Source organism: Equus asinus, chromosome 1 (genome assembly GCF_041296235.1).
Source record: "Equus asinus isolate D_3611 breed Donkey chromosome 1, EquAss-T2T_v2, whole genome shotgun sequence".
Taxonomy (NCBI): Eukaryota; Metazoa; Chordata; class Mammalia; order Perissodactyla; family Equidae; genus Equus; species Equus asinus.
The window spans coordinates 96,289,983-96,306,344 of NC_091790.1; the positions used below are offsets into that span (position 1 = coordinate 96,289,983).

Here is a 16,362-nt window from a genome sequence, read left to right on the forward strand (position 1 = left end):
TCAGAAAAACTGACTGCATCAGGCATCCACAGATGCTAGGAGTAGGGAAAAAAGATTAGGTGGGCAGGTCTAGTAAAAACTTATGTTGAAAATTATATTGGCCAAAGAAGCCATAGCTGTTCCCAGTGGTGCCTGTTGATTGGTACATCTGCTACTGCCCCATTGTGCTGACGGCGAGCCATCTAGAACACTTTTCCTTATTGCGTGGCTTTGGAGCACACATCTGCCTTTCTAAAAATTAATAAAAGACTTCATCTCTTGCCTGTTAACGCAAATAGAGTAAATTGTTAATATTTGTTAAATTTGGCTTGTGTCTACTTTTGTTTTCTATATGTGTAAATAATCTATATTTAAGATAATTGATATAGTTTTCAATAATGCTTGTTTGAAATAGTGTATATTTTGCATGTTTCAAATAATGGCTACATTAAAAACATATTTCGCTACTTAAAATCAAAATAAAAAAAGAAAATATTTGAACTCTGAAATTTTTTGGACGTTTTTAAACATTGTATACATAAAGCATTTATGTTGAGGGAGTGGAAAGGAGAGCTTCTTAAACAAATTCATGATGCTACAAATTTTAAAATGTATGACGATTCATCTCAACATGTTTTACTGCGCAAAGGAACTGAAGAAATTGAAAGTATCAAAGCGTAAAAGGAAAATAATCAGGGGCCAGCCCATGGCGTAGTGGTTAAGCTCCACTTCAGCAGCCTGGGTTTACGGGTTCAGATCCCAGGCATGGACCTACATCACTTGTCAGCCATGCTGTGGCGGCGAACCACATATAAAGTGGAGGAAGACAGGCACAGATGTTAGCTTAATGCTAATCTTCCTCAGCAAAAAAAAAAAAGGGGGGGATAATCAAATGTAAATTAGTTTCAAGGCATATAAACTCCCTGATGTCAAGGATAGTCTCACCTCCCCATCTGTAGAGGCACAGCATTAGAGCAGGCCCTGGCACATGGCTAGGAAGCATCTAATGTCTGTTGCATGCGGGACTGAAATACAAGTTATGCGGGGCTGAAATACAAGTTTTGGAAATCGCCCAAACCTTCTGTGAAATGTAAAAGTACTGATGGATTGTAAAAGTACTGATGGATTCATCCAACAAGGAAAAATGCTATGACTAAGAGAATGAATCTAACTTGAAAATCAAAAATGTCAGATTAGGTCGTTTCCAGAACCACTCTATTGCTTGTATAAGTAGCTTCATATTTTCAGATATAAATATTGGTTGAGTAAGTTGAAGTAAATTCATGTAATACATTTGTAAACATGATTTCCTTTTTTAAGCTGAATAAATCATTTGACAATAATTATTAGGTACTTATGGAGCAGGCTTATTTGAATTTTAATGATTCTGGCGCTCCAACAACTCCTTTCTTGAACTTTGAGGCTCTGTGTTGAGTACCATGTCCAAACCACAATGTTTTGGAATCAGTCAACCTGGACTCATACTCTCCTCTCTTTGTAAGGTAGTTATTGAGGTGGTTACACTTATCGAACAGGACAGTTTCATTGTTAGTAATCTCAGCAAAGTGTTCTATGGGAAAAGAAAAGAGTAAAATAACAGTTCAACCTGATAGCTTCATAGATGTGCAAGTCTAAATCAACAGCAAGCCAGAAAGAACCTAAGAACAACAAGTTTCTCTTGGACAAAAATGTAAATAATATCATTATATATTAAGGATAAGAAGTATCACTAGTCCAGATTCTGTCATTTGTTTAGTTTACGTATTGTTCTTATGTTCGTATGTATTATTATGTGTTCTTATGTTCTTATCAATCTTATTGATGGATAAAGGCAGAAATATTCTCTAATATGCATGGATCAGATCAGAAGGATTTGCAGTGGCTTCTTTTATTCTTTTATTATTTATTTATGTAGAAAGAGGAATGAGGGGTTGAAACCAGAGAGGGAGAGAAAAGTTACTGTAGTGTGATAACAGCCATGAGCTCCAGTTCTCAGGAGTGTGCCTGGAACGAGGTGGCTCACGCTAGATTAGACCCAGTGAAAGTCAATTTCTCAAGATGATTTCATGCTTACTCTATATGCAGCCAAATACCAGGTTTTCTGAAATTCTCACAGTGTTTAGGGTGCCATTGCCGTAATTTCAGAGCTCACCGCCCATCCTGTGGGGATTACATCACTGAGAGAAGCAGGGAGACTTTGGGCCTCAATGACTGAGTCTCTTGGACTGCAGCATTCCTGGTGGGGAGAGGAGAGGCTGCTGGTATGCTGTGGGAGATCGAGAATGCCTACCTCCCCATGGGGGCTAGGACCATTTCTTGACAAAATCATAACTTTATATAACCTTGTCTCAAAAAAATCTACCCTTGGATAATGGAGAGATGGCTGATATCTAGCAGCCTTTAAAACCAAAAGGTAAGTTTCGGAAAACTGATCACACCTGAGAGCAACTGGTTCATTCTTCCCCTGAGTATTTTCATGCAAATTTGTGTGTGTGGAGCACATTTTGGCCAAAGACATTCTTGATAAGCAAGGTAAAAGTTAAACCTAAGCATATGTAAATTTCTTAGAAATTCACTTTGTGGTGGCTCTACATTTATTAAGGTCCATAGTGGTTCAACTTTTCAGTGATGACAAATATATCAATTTTTCTTGACTATTATTCAACCTTTAATGATTGACTGATATATACTGAATGATTTTGTTTTGTACTCTCTGCTGTTTAGGAGGCCTGTCTAACCTCCCCTTGCTGACCTCTAGTTGAGTCCTACCACAATGCAGTGTAATTTCTTATTTGTGTTATGCCAGAGGCCAGAGGCCAAATTCCATGAAGGCAAGAAACCATGCTTTATTCCCTTTCTTGTCTTCAAATAATTTATACTTAATAGGTGCTTAATTCCAAATTTTGGAATCAATAAATGTATAGGAAAAAAACTTTAAAGCCTTCAAATAGTGACTATAGTTCTGCTTTTTTACACCCTACACCTAGTAAGACTCTACCTTTCTCATCAATGTGCCAAGAGTTGATTGATTGATAAAGGCAGAAATATTCTCTAATATGCATGGATCAGATCAGAAGGATTTGCAGTGGCTTCTTTTATTCTCTGTCCAAATGGAGTCAGTTTAGAATTATATGTAACTTCAGAAAAGTTACAGAGTGCACCTGGCCTTCAGCATTGTGTGTTTTAACATATTGGACAGAAGAACTGCTTCCTCACTCTGCGCTTGGAGGATGACTAACACAGGGTTATCGCTCAGGATTTGACTGTGGCCAGTTTGGGGGACAGATGATCATTCTGATGAGAAACATGAGTCCATGAAATGCAGAGCTGGGATATCTGGAGCGTATTTAGATTGCAGGTGTTCAGGAGTTCAATTTTCCTTAACTTTTCTCCAGAGAATCAAGGGATTCCTTGTTTTTCTGCCTGATGGAACAATAATGCAAATTGTCCAGCCTACCTCGTTCCTCAGTTTAGGGAATGATTTAAAATCATGCTTGCAAGAGAAAGTAATGTAAGTGAAAATGAAATATATGTATGCATCCATCTATGGCCCACAACATCGAGTTTGAATGCACAGAAAAGGTGTATGTTAGCTATCTTTGTGCCTACATTTCCCAAATGACTAAGAATGGAGATGATAAAAGCAGTAAGTTGTAAGAAGGAAATATTGTATTTATGTCAATTAGACTGGATCTTCAAAGGATGGCCAGTAGATATAGCTCTGTAATGAAATAGAATTTGGGCAGGATTTCAGTAGAAATCAGTCCCATTATCTAATAATCCATTATTCTAAGATGTGAAGGAGAATCAGCAACTACAATCTCATGTGATGGAATCCGGACTGAAAAAGATATGCAGGTACACAGTGAGGATGGTTGACAACACAGCATTTTTAATCTGTATCTATAGAAAACATTTATATAAGCTCTCTAATAGAGGGATTATAGAAATACATTTAATATATAATAGTGTACTTTAGTGTACTTACTGTGAAAATAGCACATTTATTTAGAGAGGGATTTTATGCCCAAAGTTCTTGTTGATATTTTGAAATATATCCATTTCCTTCTCTTGCAGTAATTGTTACCAAGAAAAGCAAAAGTACCAACAATTTTCCATTATTCCTCATCAAAAGTCTTCTCCTTTTGATTGATATTTCCCAGAGTCATCTAGAATGTTCACATCAGTAAAATATTCTAGAAAAATGTCAGAGTTTTTGTATGGTCCAGTTTCTACATTTGCCTGCATTCATGTCTTGTGCACATGGCCTGTCGTTCGATCCTCCACGTGCCTTCCTCATAAGTACAGTGACATATGGTACATTCGTCAGTCTTCACTTCTCTCCCAGCTGGGATGACAGCAGTTTCTGCAAAGCAGTTTGGACCTGAAATGCAGAAAAATGTTTTATATCGTGTGTGTATAAATATATAATATAGTTAATTAGGCAGTTAGCTTTACAGTACATGTTTTATTCACTTTTTAAATGAAAAACAGTGGATGTTCTAATTTCAGTAACATGGAGTACTCCAACTTCTTTTCTGAAATGAAATTAATATTATTTAAAATTTTTGAGAGTGATGATACTGTGATTTTCACTAACAGATTATCCCATTTTGGGGCCTTACACATAGGCCAAATCTATCATCGTTTGATTTAATTAATTTTAAGTAATCATAGAAAAAACATAATTAACCGTGACTTTCACAGAATCAGTCTTATTCTTATGGTACTTTTATAAGAGAAAGCTTAAACAAGCAAACTGGTTGAAATAAATCCGGTGTAACTTCCACACCTCTTGGAGTAGCTTTTCAAAAGTCAGCATACAAAGCAATCACCTGCAGGGCTCCTGAAACACTGGTTGCTAGTCCCCAGAGCTTCTGACTCACAGGTCTGGGACGGGCCAGAGAATCTGCTGTGGTAACAAGTTCCCTTAATGCTGATGCTGCTGGTCTGGGAGCCACACTTTGAGAAGCACCTTCTTAGCAAGTACCAGGGTTATATCTTCAACAGTCTTCCATGAGACCTTCCCTGAGATTCTCAATCAACATCAACTATGAGCTTCTCAACCCACAAAGGTGCCACATCCTCATTTTACTTACAAGGTAAAGTCAAGGACATGAAAAAATGAGTACCAGAAAGATTTCCACTATGAGTTGAAACAAACAGTTTTATGTTATGGTTCACACACCTGATTCAGATATGAACAACTGCTCTGCCTCCACACCTCTCTCTAAAATAGAAACATCAGTAATTACCGGGGCCTAAATAAAGGCGCCAATTTTGAACTTCAACAGTGTGCTCAAATTCTCATCTCCCCTCCTTTGCTTCTAAAGTCTCTGATGATGTGCTCACTACCAAAATATGATTAATTATAAGGCATGAAGTCATGTGAGAGATGAAAAACATCCGTCTACAAAATTTTTGAAAATGCACTGATCCAACCAAGTCCCAGGATAAAAACTGGCCTTTATATAATTCTAAGGCAGAATAATTCTAAGCAGAGTAACTCATGCTTTTGCGGCTGCTGCTTTTCACATTAGCCACACGGGCTCCTGAATGTGTCACTCTGGAAACTGTAGCCAGGCGTCCCCAGCCCCTTCTCCCTCTAGGAACTCTGCTTTCTCCCGCTCCCTGACTCAGACACAGCCCTGGGATTCTTCCCTTGACTTCTACCTTTCTCCCTTGGAGATCTTGATGTGTTAACAATCATTCGTCTGGGAATGAGACCCAAATTTCAATTCCAATCTTATTTTCTCTCTAGTGCTAGTCCTGTATTTCCAGAGGGCAGCTGTCTGCATGCATCGCCTGCTGACACTGCCAGACCTTCCACGCCTGGGACCAGTGCCTCTTCTGTCTGAGGTGTTGAGCTTTATTGGTAGTAAAGTCACTCTCCTCCATGAGCTCTGGTGCATTACAATACTCTAAATCCAGACCCTCCCCATCCAGTAGGCCAACAGGATGTCCTCTGTCTCCACCTACTCCCACACAGCCAGCCCTGGGCTGCCTTCTGCACTCCTGGCTAGGACTGTTTCCTCAGCTCTGAGGTCAGAGCCCCACAGTGCAGCCATGGCTGATTGAGGCAGGCTCCACTTTGTAAACGCTGGTCCCACTTGGCTCCTGAGATGCCTGGGAATTTTACATTGGATGCTAGCTTTCTTTTGCATGCTTTTTTTGTTTGTTTTTGTTTGTCTCTTTTGAGGACACAATCTCCTCCTAATTCGCCCTACTATCTATCAGTGTGTTTTACACATAGAGGGCTCATTATAATTGCCCAGAAAACCTGTACCCTAGATTTAGGTAAGTATAATACTTACAGGTTGAGTCTCCAGAAAAATCTGGACTAAAAATCTGGTACCACCACTTAATAGTTATGTGATCTTGGACTAAGTAATATCATTGTTTTGAGGCTTAATGGCCTCAACTGCAGAATGGGAATATAATACCTCACAGGGTCTCCTAAGGACTAAATTAGGTGATGCAATGCTCGTGCCATTGAGTTATTCAACAAATGCCCCCAATTCTTCTTGCCTGAATCAATCTTTCTATGTCAGTGCAATAGTCATTTCTGATGAGTTTTTATTATTATTGATTATTTTTTATATCACTGTAGGACTTCGGGTCTTTCTTTTTCATGCCTCACAACCATTGGAGTCTTTATTCTTTTTGATATTCAAATTGTCCCAAATTCGGCTAGTGGGAGACCTGAAATGCAAGCTGCTCTTGTGTCCTTTTGACACACTCTTTTAGTCACTAATAGCTTCTTTCATTTCTGAACCAATAAGATATCTGCAGCTCACCTTGTCCACATCTGAAATTAACCTTTTTTCCAAGGGGCCCTGATTCTTTTTGCTGGAGAATGACATTTAGGATCCAAAACCTGGACATTGTGTGCGCTCATTATTACTGGGGTGTTACTGCTTCTAGGCCCTCTCAGTGGGCACATAGGAACACACACACACACAATTTTTTAAATTGAGAGTTCACATTATTATAATTGAAAAATTTTCTTCTTAAGATCTTGTATATGTATATCTTCTCCTTTATAATGAAACACTTCAAATTTAACATATTTAATTATTTGATTGATCCTATTAATTTTTTTCTTGACTACTTAGATTTTATATTATATATCTCCTTTTACGCTAGGACTCTTGTTTATTAAAATCATTAACATATTCACCTATTTTCTTTCTCTTCAGTTACATAAAGGAGTTTTAAACTTATAACACAAATGTTATTCTGAATAAATAATTAATTATTTTTTCAGAGCCGGCCCAGTGGCGTAGCAGTTAAGTTCGCACGTTCTGCTTCAGTGGCCTGGGATTCACCAGTTTGGATACTGGGTGCGGACACGGCAGTGCTTGTCAAGCCATGCTGTGGCAGGAGTCCCACATAAAATACAGAAAGAGGGGCATGGATGTTAGCTCAGGGCCAGTCTTCCTCAGCAAAAAGAGGAGGATTGGCGGCAGATGTTACCTCAGGGCTAATCTTCCTCAAAAAAAAAAACCGAGAAAAAATAATTTTTTCTTGCAGTTCTTATAGTCAGTGTATTTTGTTCAAGAGTCACTTACCTCTTTTCTCTGTGTGGTCATATTATCAGTGACATATAGAGTGAAGTTCATTTGTTTCAACTTATTCTCTCCACTCTATTCCTACTCTACCACCCTCAGCTGTTATAGTAATCATTTTCAATAATCCTGATTTATGAGCACATTATTATTTCCTCACCTTTCTTTCACAAAAGGTAGGTAGCATACTACCTAACTCCATGTACTTTGCTTTTTTCACTCAAAAATATGTCCTAGCTGATCACTCCATGTCAGGACACGGAGAAGGTCCTTGTTCCTTATGGCTCCATTGTGAGCATGCACCATTGTGTATTCACACACATGTGATCAACGGATGGGTATCTTGAAACTTGTCCCCCCTGTGTATATGAAATTTATAAATTCTTAGTGCATTTTTTATTGTCTGCATTAGCAAGGAAGACATATAATAATATATATAGCCTCTTTTCATAGCTTCACAGTTCATTTCTTTTTAGCACTAAATAACATTCCATTGTCTGGGCTTACCACAGTTTATTTATCTATTCACCTACTGAAGAACATCTTGGTTGCTTCCAAGTTTTCGCAATTGTTAATGAAGACACTATAAACATCCATGTGCAAGCTTTTGTGTAGACATAAGTTTTCAACTCATTTGGGTAAATACCACAGAGTATGATTGCTGGATTTTAAGGTAAGAGTATATTTAGTTTTGTTAAGAAACTGCCAAACTATCTTTCAAGGTGGCTGTACCGTTTTGCATTCCCACCAGCAACGAACTAGAGTCCCTGTTGTTCCACATCTCACTAGCATGTGGTGTTTCCAGTGTTCCAAATTTTGGCCATTGTAATAGGTGTGTAATAGTATCTCATTTTAACTTCCATTTCTCTAATGACATATGATATAGAGCTTCTTTTCATATGCCTATTTGCCATCTGTATATCTTCTTTGGTAAGAAGTCTTTTAAGGTCTATCCTATTTTTAAATTGAGCTATTCATTTTCTTATTGTTAGGTGTTAAGAGTCCTTTGTAGATTTTGGATAACAGTCCTTTATCAGATTTCTCTTTTGCAAATATTTTCTCTCAGTCCGTGTCTTCTCTTCTTTTCTCTTGACATTGTCTTTTGCAGAGTAGAAGTTTTTAATTTTAATGAAGTCCAGCTTATCAGTTATTTCTTTCATGGATTGTGCCTTTCTTTGGTGTTGTACTAAGAAGTAACTTCCATACCCAAGGTCATTAGGTTTTCTCCTATTTTATTTTCTAAGAGTTTTATAGTTTTCCATTTTATATTTAGGTCTACAGTCCATTTGGGGTTAATTTTTGTGACAAGTGTAAGGTCTGTGTCTAGATTCATTTCTTTCCATGAATAGGTCCAGTTGTTCTACCACAATTTGTTGAAAAGATTATCCTTTCCTCATTGTATTATCCTTACTTCTTTGTCAAAGATCAGTTCACTGTGTTTACGTGGGTTTATTTCTGGACTCTCAATTCTGTTCATTGATCTATTTGTCTATTATTTTGCCAATACTACACTGTCATTTCATCTAAATTATCAAATTTGTGGGCACAGAATTATTAATAGTATTCCTTTATTATATTTTTAATGCCCATGGGATCTGTAGTGATGTCCCCTATTTCACTTATGATGTTAATAACCTGTCCCCTCTCTTTTTCATAGCCTGACTAAATCAGTTTTATTGATTTATTTTTCAAAGAACCAACTTGGTTTCTTTGATTTTCTCTATTGATTTCCTCTTTTCAATTTCATTGATTTATGCTCTCATTTTTACTATTATTTTTTCTTCTTTTAGTTTGGATTTAATTTGCTCTTCTTTTTCTAGTTTCTTAAGGTGGAAACTTAATTTCAGATCTTTCTTCTTTTCTAATACATGCATTCAATGATATAAATATCCCTCTAAGCACTGCTTTTGCTACATCCCACAAATTTGGATAAGTTGTATGTTCATATTAATTTAGTTCAAGATATTTTTAAATTTTTCTTGAGAATTATTTTTTGACCCATGTATTATTTAGAAGTAATCTGTTTAATCTCCAGATACTTTGGGATTTTACAGGTATCTTTCTGTTTTTGATTTCTAGTTTAATTCCATCATGGTCTGACAGCAGATGTTGTATAATTTCTATTCTTTTAAATCTGTTATGGTGTGTTGTATGGCCAAGGATGTGGTCTTTCTTGGTGAATGTTCCATTGAACTTGAAAAGAATGTGTGTTCTGCTGTTGTTTGATAAAGTAATCAATAAATTTCAGTTATAGCCAGTTGATTGATGGTATTGTTGAGTTCAACTATGTCCTGACTGATTTTCTGCCTTCTGGATGTGTCCATTTCTGATACAAGGCATTGAAGTTCCCAAATATAATAATGGATTCATCTATTTCTTCTCACAATTCTATCATTTTTTGCCTTGTGTATTTTAACATTCTGCTGTTAGGTGAATACAAGTTGAGGATTGTTATGGCTTCTCAGAGAATTGACCTCTTATCATTATATAATTCCCTTCTTTATCTTTCCTTGCTTTGAAGTACACTTTGTTTGAAATTAATATAGCTACTTCTGCTTTATTTTTATTGTGTTAGCATGGATATTTTTCTGTATCCATTTACTTTTTGCTCTATATGTGTCTTTATATTTAAACTGAGTTTCTTGTAGATAATGTACAGTTGGATTTGAATTTTGACCCACTCAATCTCTTTTATGCCATTAACATTTAAACCAATTATGGATATAGTTGGATTATACTATCTACCATATTTGTTACTGTTGTCTATCTTTTGCCTTTGTTCTTTGTTCCTATTTTTGTCTTCCACTGTTTTTCTGCCTTTTGTGGATTTAAAGAACATTTTATATGATCCCATTTTCTCTCCTTTCTTAACATATGTTATACTTCCTTTTTTTTACATTTTTCAGTGTTTATCCTAGAATTTACAATATACATTTACAACTAATCCAAGTCCATTTTCAAATAAGTGTTCTGCTTCAAGAGTAATGAATAAAAAATAATAACAAATAATCCTAATTCCTCCCTCCCATCCCTTGGATCACTACTGTTATTCATTTCACTTATTCATAAGCATAAATAACAATATCTATCTATGAGCATACATCAAATACACTGCTTCTAGTATTATTTTGAGTAAACTATTATCTGCTGGAACAATTAAGAATAAGAAAAATAAACACTTTGATTTTACCTTCACATTCCTTCTTCATGCTCTTCCTTCATGTAAACCCAAGTTTCTGACCTATATCATTTTCCTTCTCTCTAAAAAATTTCATAAACATTTCTTGCAAGGGAGGTCTACTGGCATCAAAGTCCCTCAATTTTTGTTTGTCTGAGTAAGTCTTTATTTGTTCTTCACTTTTGAAGGATAATTTTGCAGGGTATAGAATTGTAGCCCGGTTGTTTTTTCTCTCAACATTAAATATTTCACTCCTTTCTTGCTTGCATGGTTTCTGAGGGGAAGTCAGTTGTAATTCTTATCTTTGCTCCTCTATAGGTAAGATGTTTTTTTTACCTCTGGCTTCTTCAAAGATTCTTTATCTTTGATTTTTCTGAAGTTTGAATATAGTATGCCTAGGTGTAAGGGTTTTGGGGGAAGTTATCCTGCTTGGTATTCTCTGAGTTTCCTGGATCTGTAATTTGTTATATGATATTAATTTGGGGAAATTCTCAGTCATTATTGCTTCAAATATTGATTTTCTTCCTTTTTATGTTTCTTCTCCTTCTGATATTCCCATTATGCATATATTACACCTTTTGCAGTTCCACACTTCTTAGATATTCTGCTAAGGAACCCATCAAAGGCATTCTTCATTTCTGTTACAGTGTTTTTGATCTCTAGCATTTCTTTTTGATTCTTTCTTAGAATTTCCATCATATTACTTATATTACCCATCTGTTCTTGCATATTGTCTGATTTTGCCAATAAGCCCTTAGCATATTAATCATAGTTATTTTAAAATCATAGTTTGATAATTCCAACATGCCATACCTAACTCTGGTTCTGATACTTGCTCTATCTCTTCAAATTATTTTTTTCCTTTTAGTATGCCTTGTAATATATTTTTTATAGTTAGACATAATGTACTGGGTAAAAGGAACTGCTGTAAATAGAACTTTAGTAATCTGATGGTAAGGTGCAGGGAGAAGGGAAGCATTCTGTTGTCCTATGATTAAGTCTGATTCTTTTCATGAACCTTTGCCTCTGGACTGTGAACTTCACAAGTGCTCCTTAGATCCCCCAAACTTTGGTGTACAGGATGGCTAGAGTAGGCTGGAATTGGGTATTTCTCTTTCTCCATGTCAAAGGCTAGACCAGGTGGAATTGGGTATTTCCCTCCACCAGGTTAGTTGTGCTCTGATAAAACCCAAGCAGGCTAGACTCTGGCTAAACAGTTTTTCCTGAGTGCAGACTTTCTTAAAAAAAAAATAAAATGCACAGCCAGCCCTGATGGCCTAGTGGTTAAAGTTTGGTGTGCTCCATTTAGGCAGCCCTGGTTCACTTCCTGGCATGGAACCACACCACTAGTCTGTCAGTCACCATGCAGTGGCAGTGGCTCACATTGAAGAACTAGAAGGACTTACAACTGAAAAATATACAACTATGTACTGTGGCTTTGGGGAGAAAAAAAATTGAGAGAGAGGAAGATTAGCAACAGCTGTTAGCATGAAACTTTCCCTGCAAAAAAAAAGAAAAAAAAAGAAAAAAGAAAAAAAAGGATAAAATGCTCTGACATATTTCAGAATGGATACTTTCCCTCTCCCCTTGCTGGAAGATGTGAAAATTCACAAAATTCTGGAGACTTTCCACAACTGGGTCCCCTTGGATTCTTTGACTTATCCACACTGAGCCCTCAGCAATTCATCAATTACAAGTTAGCTTTTTGTCAATTACACTTTTGGTTTTCTTACTCCAGCACTGGTTCCCACAGAGGTTTCTGCTCCAGTAAGTTGTGATTCTCTTTATCTGCCAGTCTGTCTCTCCAATTTGGAGGGAGCAGTTTGCCCTGTGACCTTAATTCTCTGACGGATCTTAAAAGTTATTGATTTTTCAGTTTGTTGAGCTCTATTTGTTTTTAGGATGGAGAGGCAACTGGAAACCCTATTGATTAATTTTTGAAGACTAAGCCAACTTTGCATACCTGGAATGAATCCCACTTGGTCATAGTATAAAATCATTTTTTATATATTGATGTATTTTATTTGTTAATATTTTGGTAATAAGTCTTGTTTCTATATTTATGCAGGATATTGGTTTGTACTTTTTTTTTTACATTGTCTTGTCTGGTTTTGGTATCAGGATAATACTCTCCTTATAGAATGTGTTGGGAATGGCTCCCTCCTCTTTTATAGTTGGAAGACATTGTGTAGAAGTGGTATTAATTCTTTTTTTAAATTTTTGATGTTACTTTCCAGTGAAACCATCAGGGCCTGAAGTTTTGAGAATAATCTTAAAATTATGATTTCAATTTCATTAACAGTTTTCATACAAATTATCTATGTCATATTGGGTGAGTTGGAGTAGCTTGTATTTTTCAAGGAGTTGGTTCATATTTTCTAAGTTGTTAAATTTATGTGTGTAGAGTTGTTGATAGTATTGCTTTATTATCCTTTTAATTTCTGTTGAGTCTGTAGAGATATCTCCTGTTTTATTCATGATATTAATAATTTACATCTGTATTTTTTTCCTTTATCTTGCTAGAGCTTTATCAATTTTATCTTTTCAAGGAATCAGTTTTTTGTTTCATTGATTTTCACTACTTTCTGTTTTTGATTTTATTGATTTTTGTTCTCATCTTTATTATTTACTTTTGTCTACGGCTTGGTTTACTTTTCTTTTTCTAGTTTCTTGAGGTGGTGACTTATTCTAACATAAGCATTTCGTTCCATAAATTTCCCTTTCAGTACTGCTTTAGCTGTTGTCTTACAAGTTCTGATGTGCTGTACTTTCATTTTCATGAAACACTTTAATTTTACAAACTTGTAACCCAAGAACTTCTAAGAATCTTGGGAAAAAATATCACTCACGATAACTTGGTAAACTAACATATAAATTATTAAAGAGAATCCTGATGTACAAAAACTGATTCTGTCCACTGTAATCATTTAGTGGCAAATAAACCCCCATATGTGCAACTTCATTGGTCAGTAGGGGACTAGAGAGAAACAGTTTTAATCTTTATTAATTAATCTAATTATAATATTTAACTTTCATATTTATATGGTACAAGAAATATGAAGCATGCAGAACAATTTTATAAATATAGAAAAGGAGATTTAGAGAGAATAAGTTTTAGTCCAAGTCACATGGCTCTTAATCAATTGCTGATCCATTACATTATGTTGATCTGGCCTGGGTGTTATTAGAGGACCCGCTGGCTGAAAATGGCTAATTTCAAAATGAACACAGCATATAATGCTTTTCTCGCCTCAGGGACAGTTGTTCAAGTAGACAGTTTATAGGCACTGCTAAACTAAACTCTTCTCTGCTAATCTGACTTCAGGGCAGAGAGTTTGCAATTGTGAAGGCTGTTGTTTATACCGTGTGCACCCCATGAATATGTGTCCCCCCTCACTGTAGCTGATGCACAGTATCGGAATAGCTTCTATCAGGCCTAGCACAGCGAAGGGGCCTTGCTCATGGAGTGACGTCAGTGGGAAGGAGCGGGTCTCACGCCTTTCTGTTCCTCTGTGTTGAATCTCCTGGAATGCAGAGCCGGTGTCAAGTCCCCATTTCTGCCCTCATCACCAGCACAATCTAGCCTGTGATTAGTGTGTTTACTTAGTAGCCACTGAACTGACAATAAATTAGGCTGAGGCTCACAAATTCCAAATCAAGACTGAACCTCTGGGACATCTGTAAGTAAGCATCCCTCCTGGCTGCTCCTGTGTCTCCAGAAGAACTGCTTTTCACAGTGACAGTCCTCAGGGCCGACGGATACTCTGCTCTGACTGGGAGCCCTGGGGCCAGGAGCCACGACTCCATTGCAGTTCATCCCAGGGGCCAGTACTGCATGAAGCACAGAGCTGGAGCTCAGGGTATGCACGACTCAGTTACATTTTTAGAAGTAAATAATAAACTAACATAACTAAAATAAAACTAATACAGCTATGCCGATGGGTAAGTTGCCAATATGCTTTAGATTTCTACAAGGAATGGTAAACCACAAGAAGACACGGTGTTAACGAAGAAAAGACCTAAATAGGTGCCTGGGGGCTTACCTTCTTTTCTTCCAGCAATGACCAAACATTGAGGAACAGCCCAGCACACCAGAATGGCAGGGCAGTGGAGCAGAAACCCACGCCATCTAACAGCCCAGTGGGACCCAGCATTTGCTCAAAGCAGCACATTTTATTTTAGGCACTAGACAATTGTCATTCTTTCCTTTGGAACCATACAATTAGAGTAACAATAATTCCCAAGAATACCAAACTTTACATCAGTTCCCTGTCTTGAAACAGCTGCTTTTTCTCTACCCCATTGTAAATCACGTCCCCTACCCCCCAGCCTGACTCCTGAATATGAAATCTCCCCACTGTTTCCATACAGGGGGAGCAACATCTACTGCCTTTCCATTTCCCATTCCTATACCCAGCATATGCCAGATTCCCAGGGCATTGGTCTCAAAAGATAGGAAAAACTGTTTTCCTAACATGCATTTTCATATCACTGCCAAGTGGAATGAAACAACCAAGTATATATTCATGTGTTTGTGCGTGTGTATGTGTTCATGGGTACGCATGTGCCTTTCTGGTAAGGATCTAGTAAAAAATCATTTTTTAACCAGAGCAGTAAGAAGAACAATAAAATGAAAAATGACACTAACAGGCATGAAAATGAAGTAGATTTGCTCTCCGTAAAAGAAATAGTCTTCTTCAAAAGAGAACTATCCTGCCAAATTACCATCCTGTCTTTCTCAATGGCTCCGAGGGAGCGCTGTGTGGGAACACGAGGTTTCATGTAGTTTACACCTCCTTTCTGCTTCTTGGAAGCATGTCCTTATTCCAGCTTCCTGGCCACTCCTGAGTCAACTTATTCCTATCCTTTCAGGTTGATATAATTTATCATATACCACTCAGTCTCAACCAAAATTCAAGAAATAAAATAGATCATCATTTTTAAGTGCGGAAGTATTCACACACTTGATCTTAAGCTCTCAAAAAACGTCTTAGAGAATAATAAGGCCCGCTAAAGGAATAAGGAATGAGAGAAGTATTTTCCAAAGTTATGAAATATGGTAAAAGGTTTACTGTTTAAAAAAAATTCCCACTGTCAAATAAATTGGGGGCAGGCTTCATTAAACAACATAAATGGGGTTTCTTTACTGAAGATCTTTTCAGAGCCCTCTCTATTGTAGTATGTACTGAGGACCTCAGAGAGAGTGCTAATGTGTGCAGCATATTCTAAATTCACTTGACCATGGAGGCCTGTATTCACAGTTATTAATATCTTGATGGACATTTATATTCCGCAAAGCAGTGTTTGGAAAATGAAGCAATAAAATTTGAGTAAAAAGTGTGGCCGACCCTTTTGCAGTGTATGCAGAGCCCAGAGGCGGCCGCTGGGGGGCAGCACAGGCTAATTTACCAGGCACGTAAATGGGTCCCTCAGCCCATCCCAGAGTGCACGCCCCCCAAAACGTTCCTGAACAAAAAGTACACTGCTCCCCTTGCCATTGTGGAGTTAAACTTTTACTGACCTTGATTACAGAATTATAAACTATATTAGTAATTGGTAATAATCCATTAAAAACAGGAGAGAAAAATAGTGGACTTGTGTACTAGAAGTGTGTTAAAAGTTCTATCAAAAGCAATA

General features: G+C 37.0%; 1 protein-coding gene across 3 annotated transcripts in view; it reads right to left on the minus strand.

The window, feature by feature from the left end:
• Window positions 1–1,814: 1,814 nt before the first annotated feature.
• Window positions 1,815–16,362, minus strand: part of VWC2 (von Willebrand factor C domain containing 2) — a 116,468-nt gene continuing 101,920 nt past the window's right edge. For all 3 annotated transcript variants that reach the window (XM_070500830.1, XM_014828228.3, XM_070500801.1), the window contains exon 4: window positions 1,815–4,363. In XM_070500830.1, coding sequence (XP_070356931.1) covers window positions 4,212–4,363 — 152 coding nt within the window. In that variant the 3' untranslated portion in view covers window positions 1,815–4,211. The remainder of the gene's footprint in view (window positions 4,364–16,362) is intronic.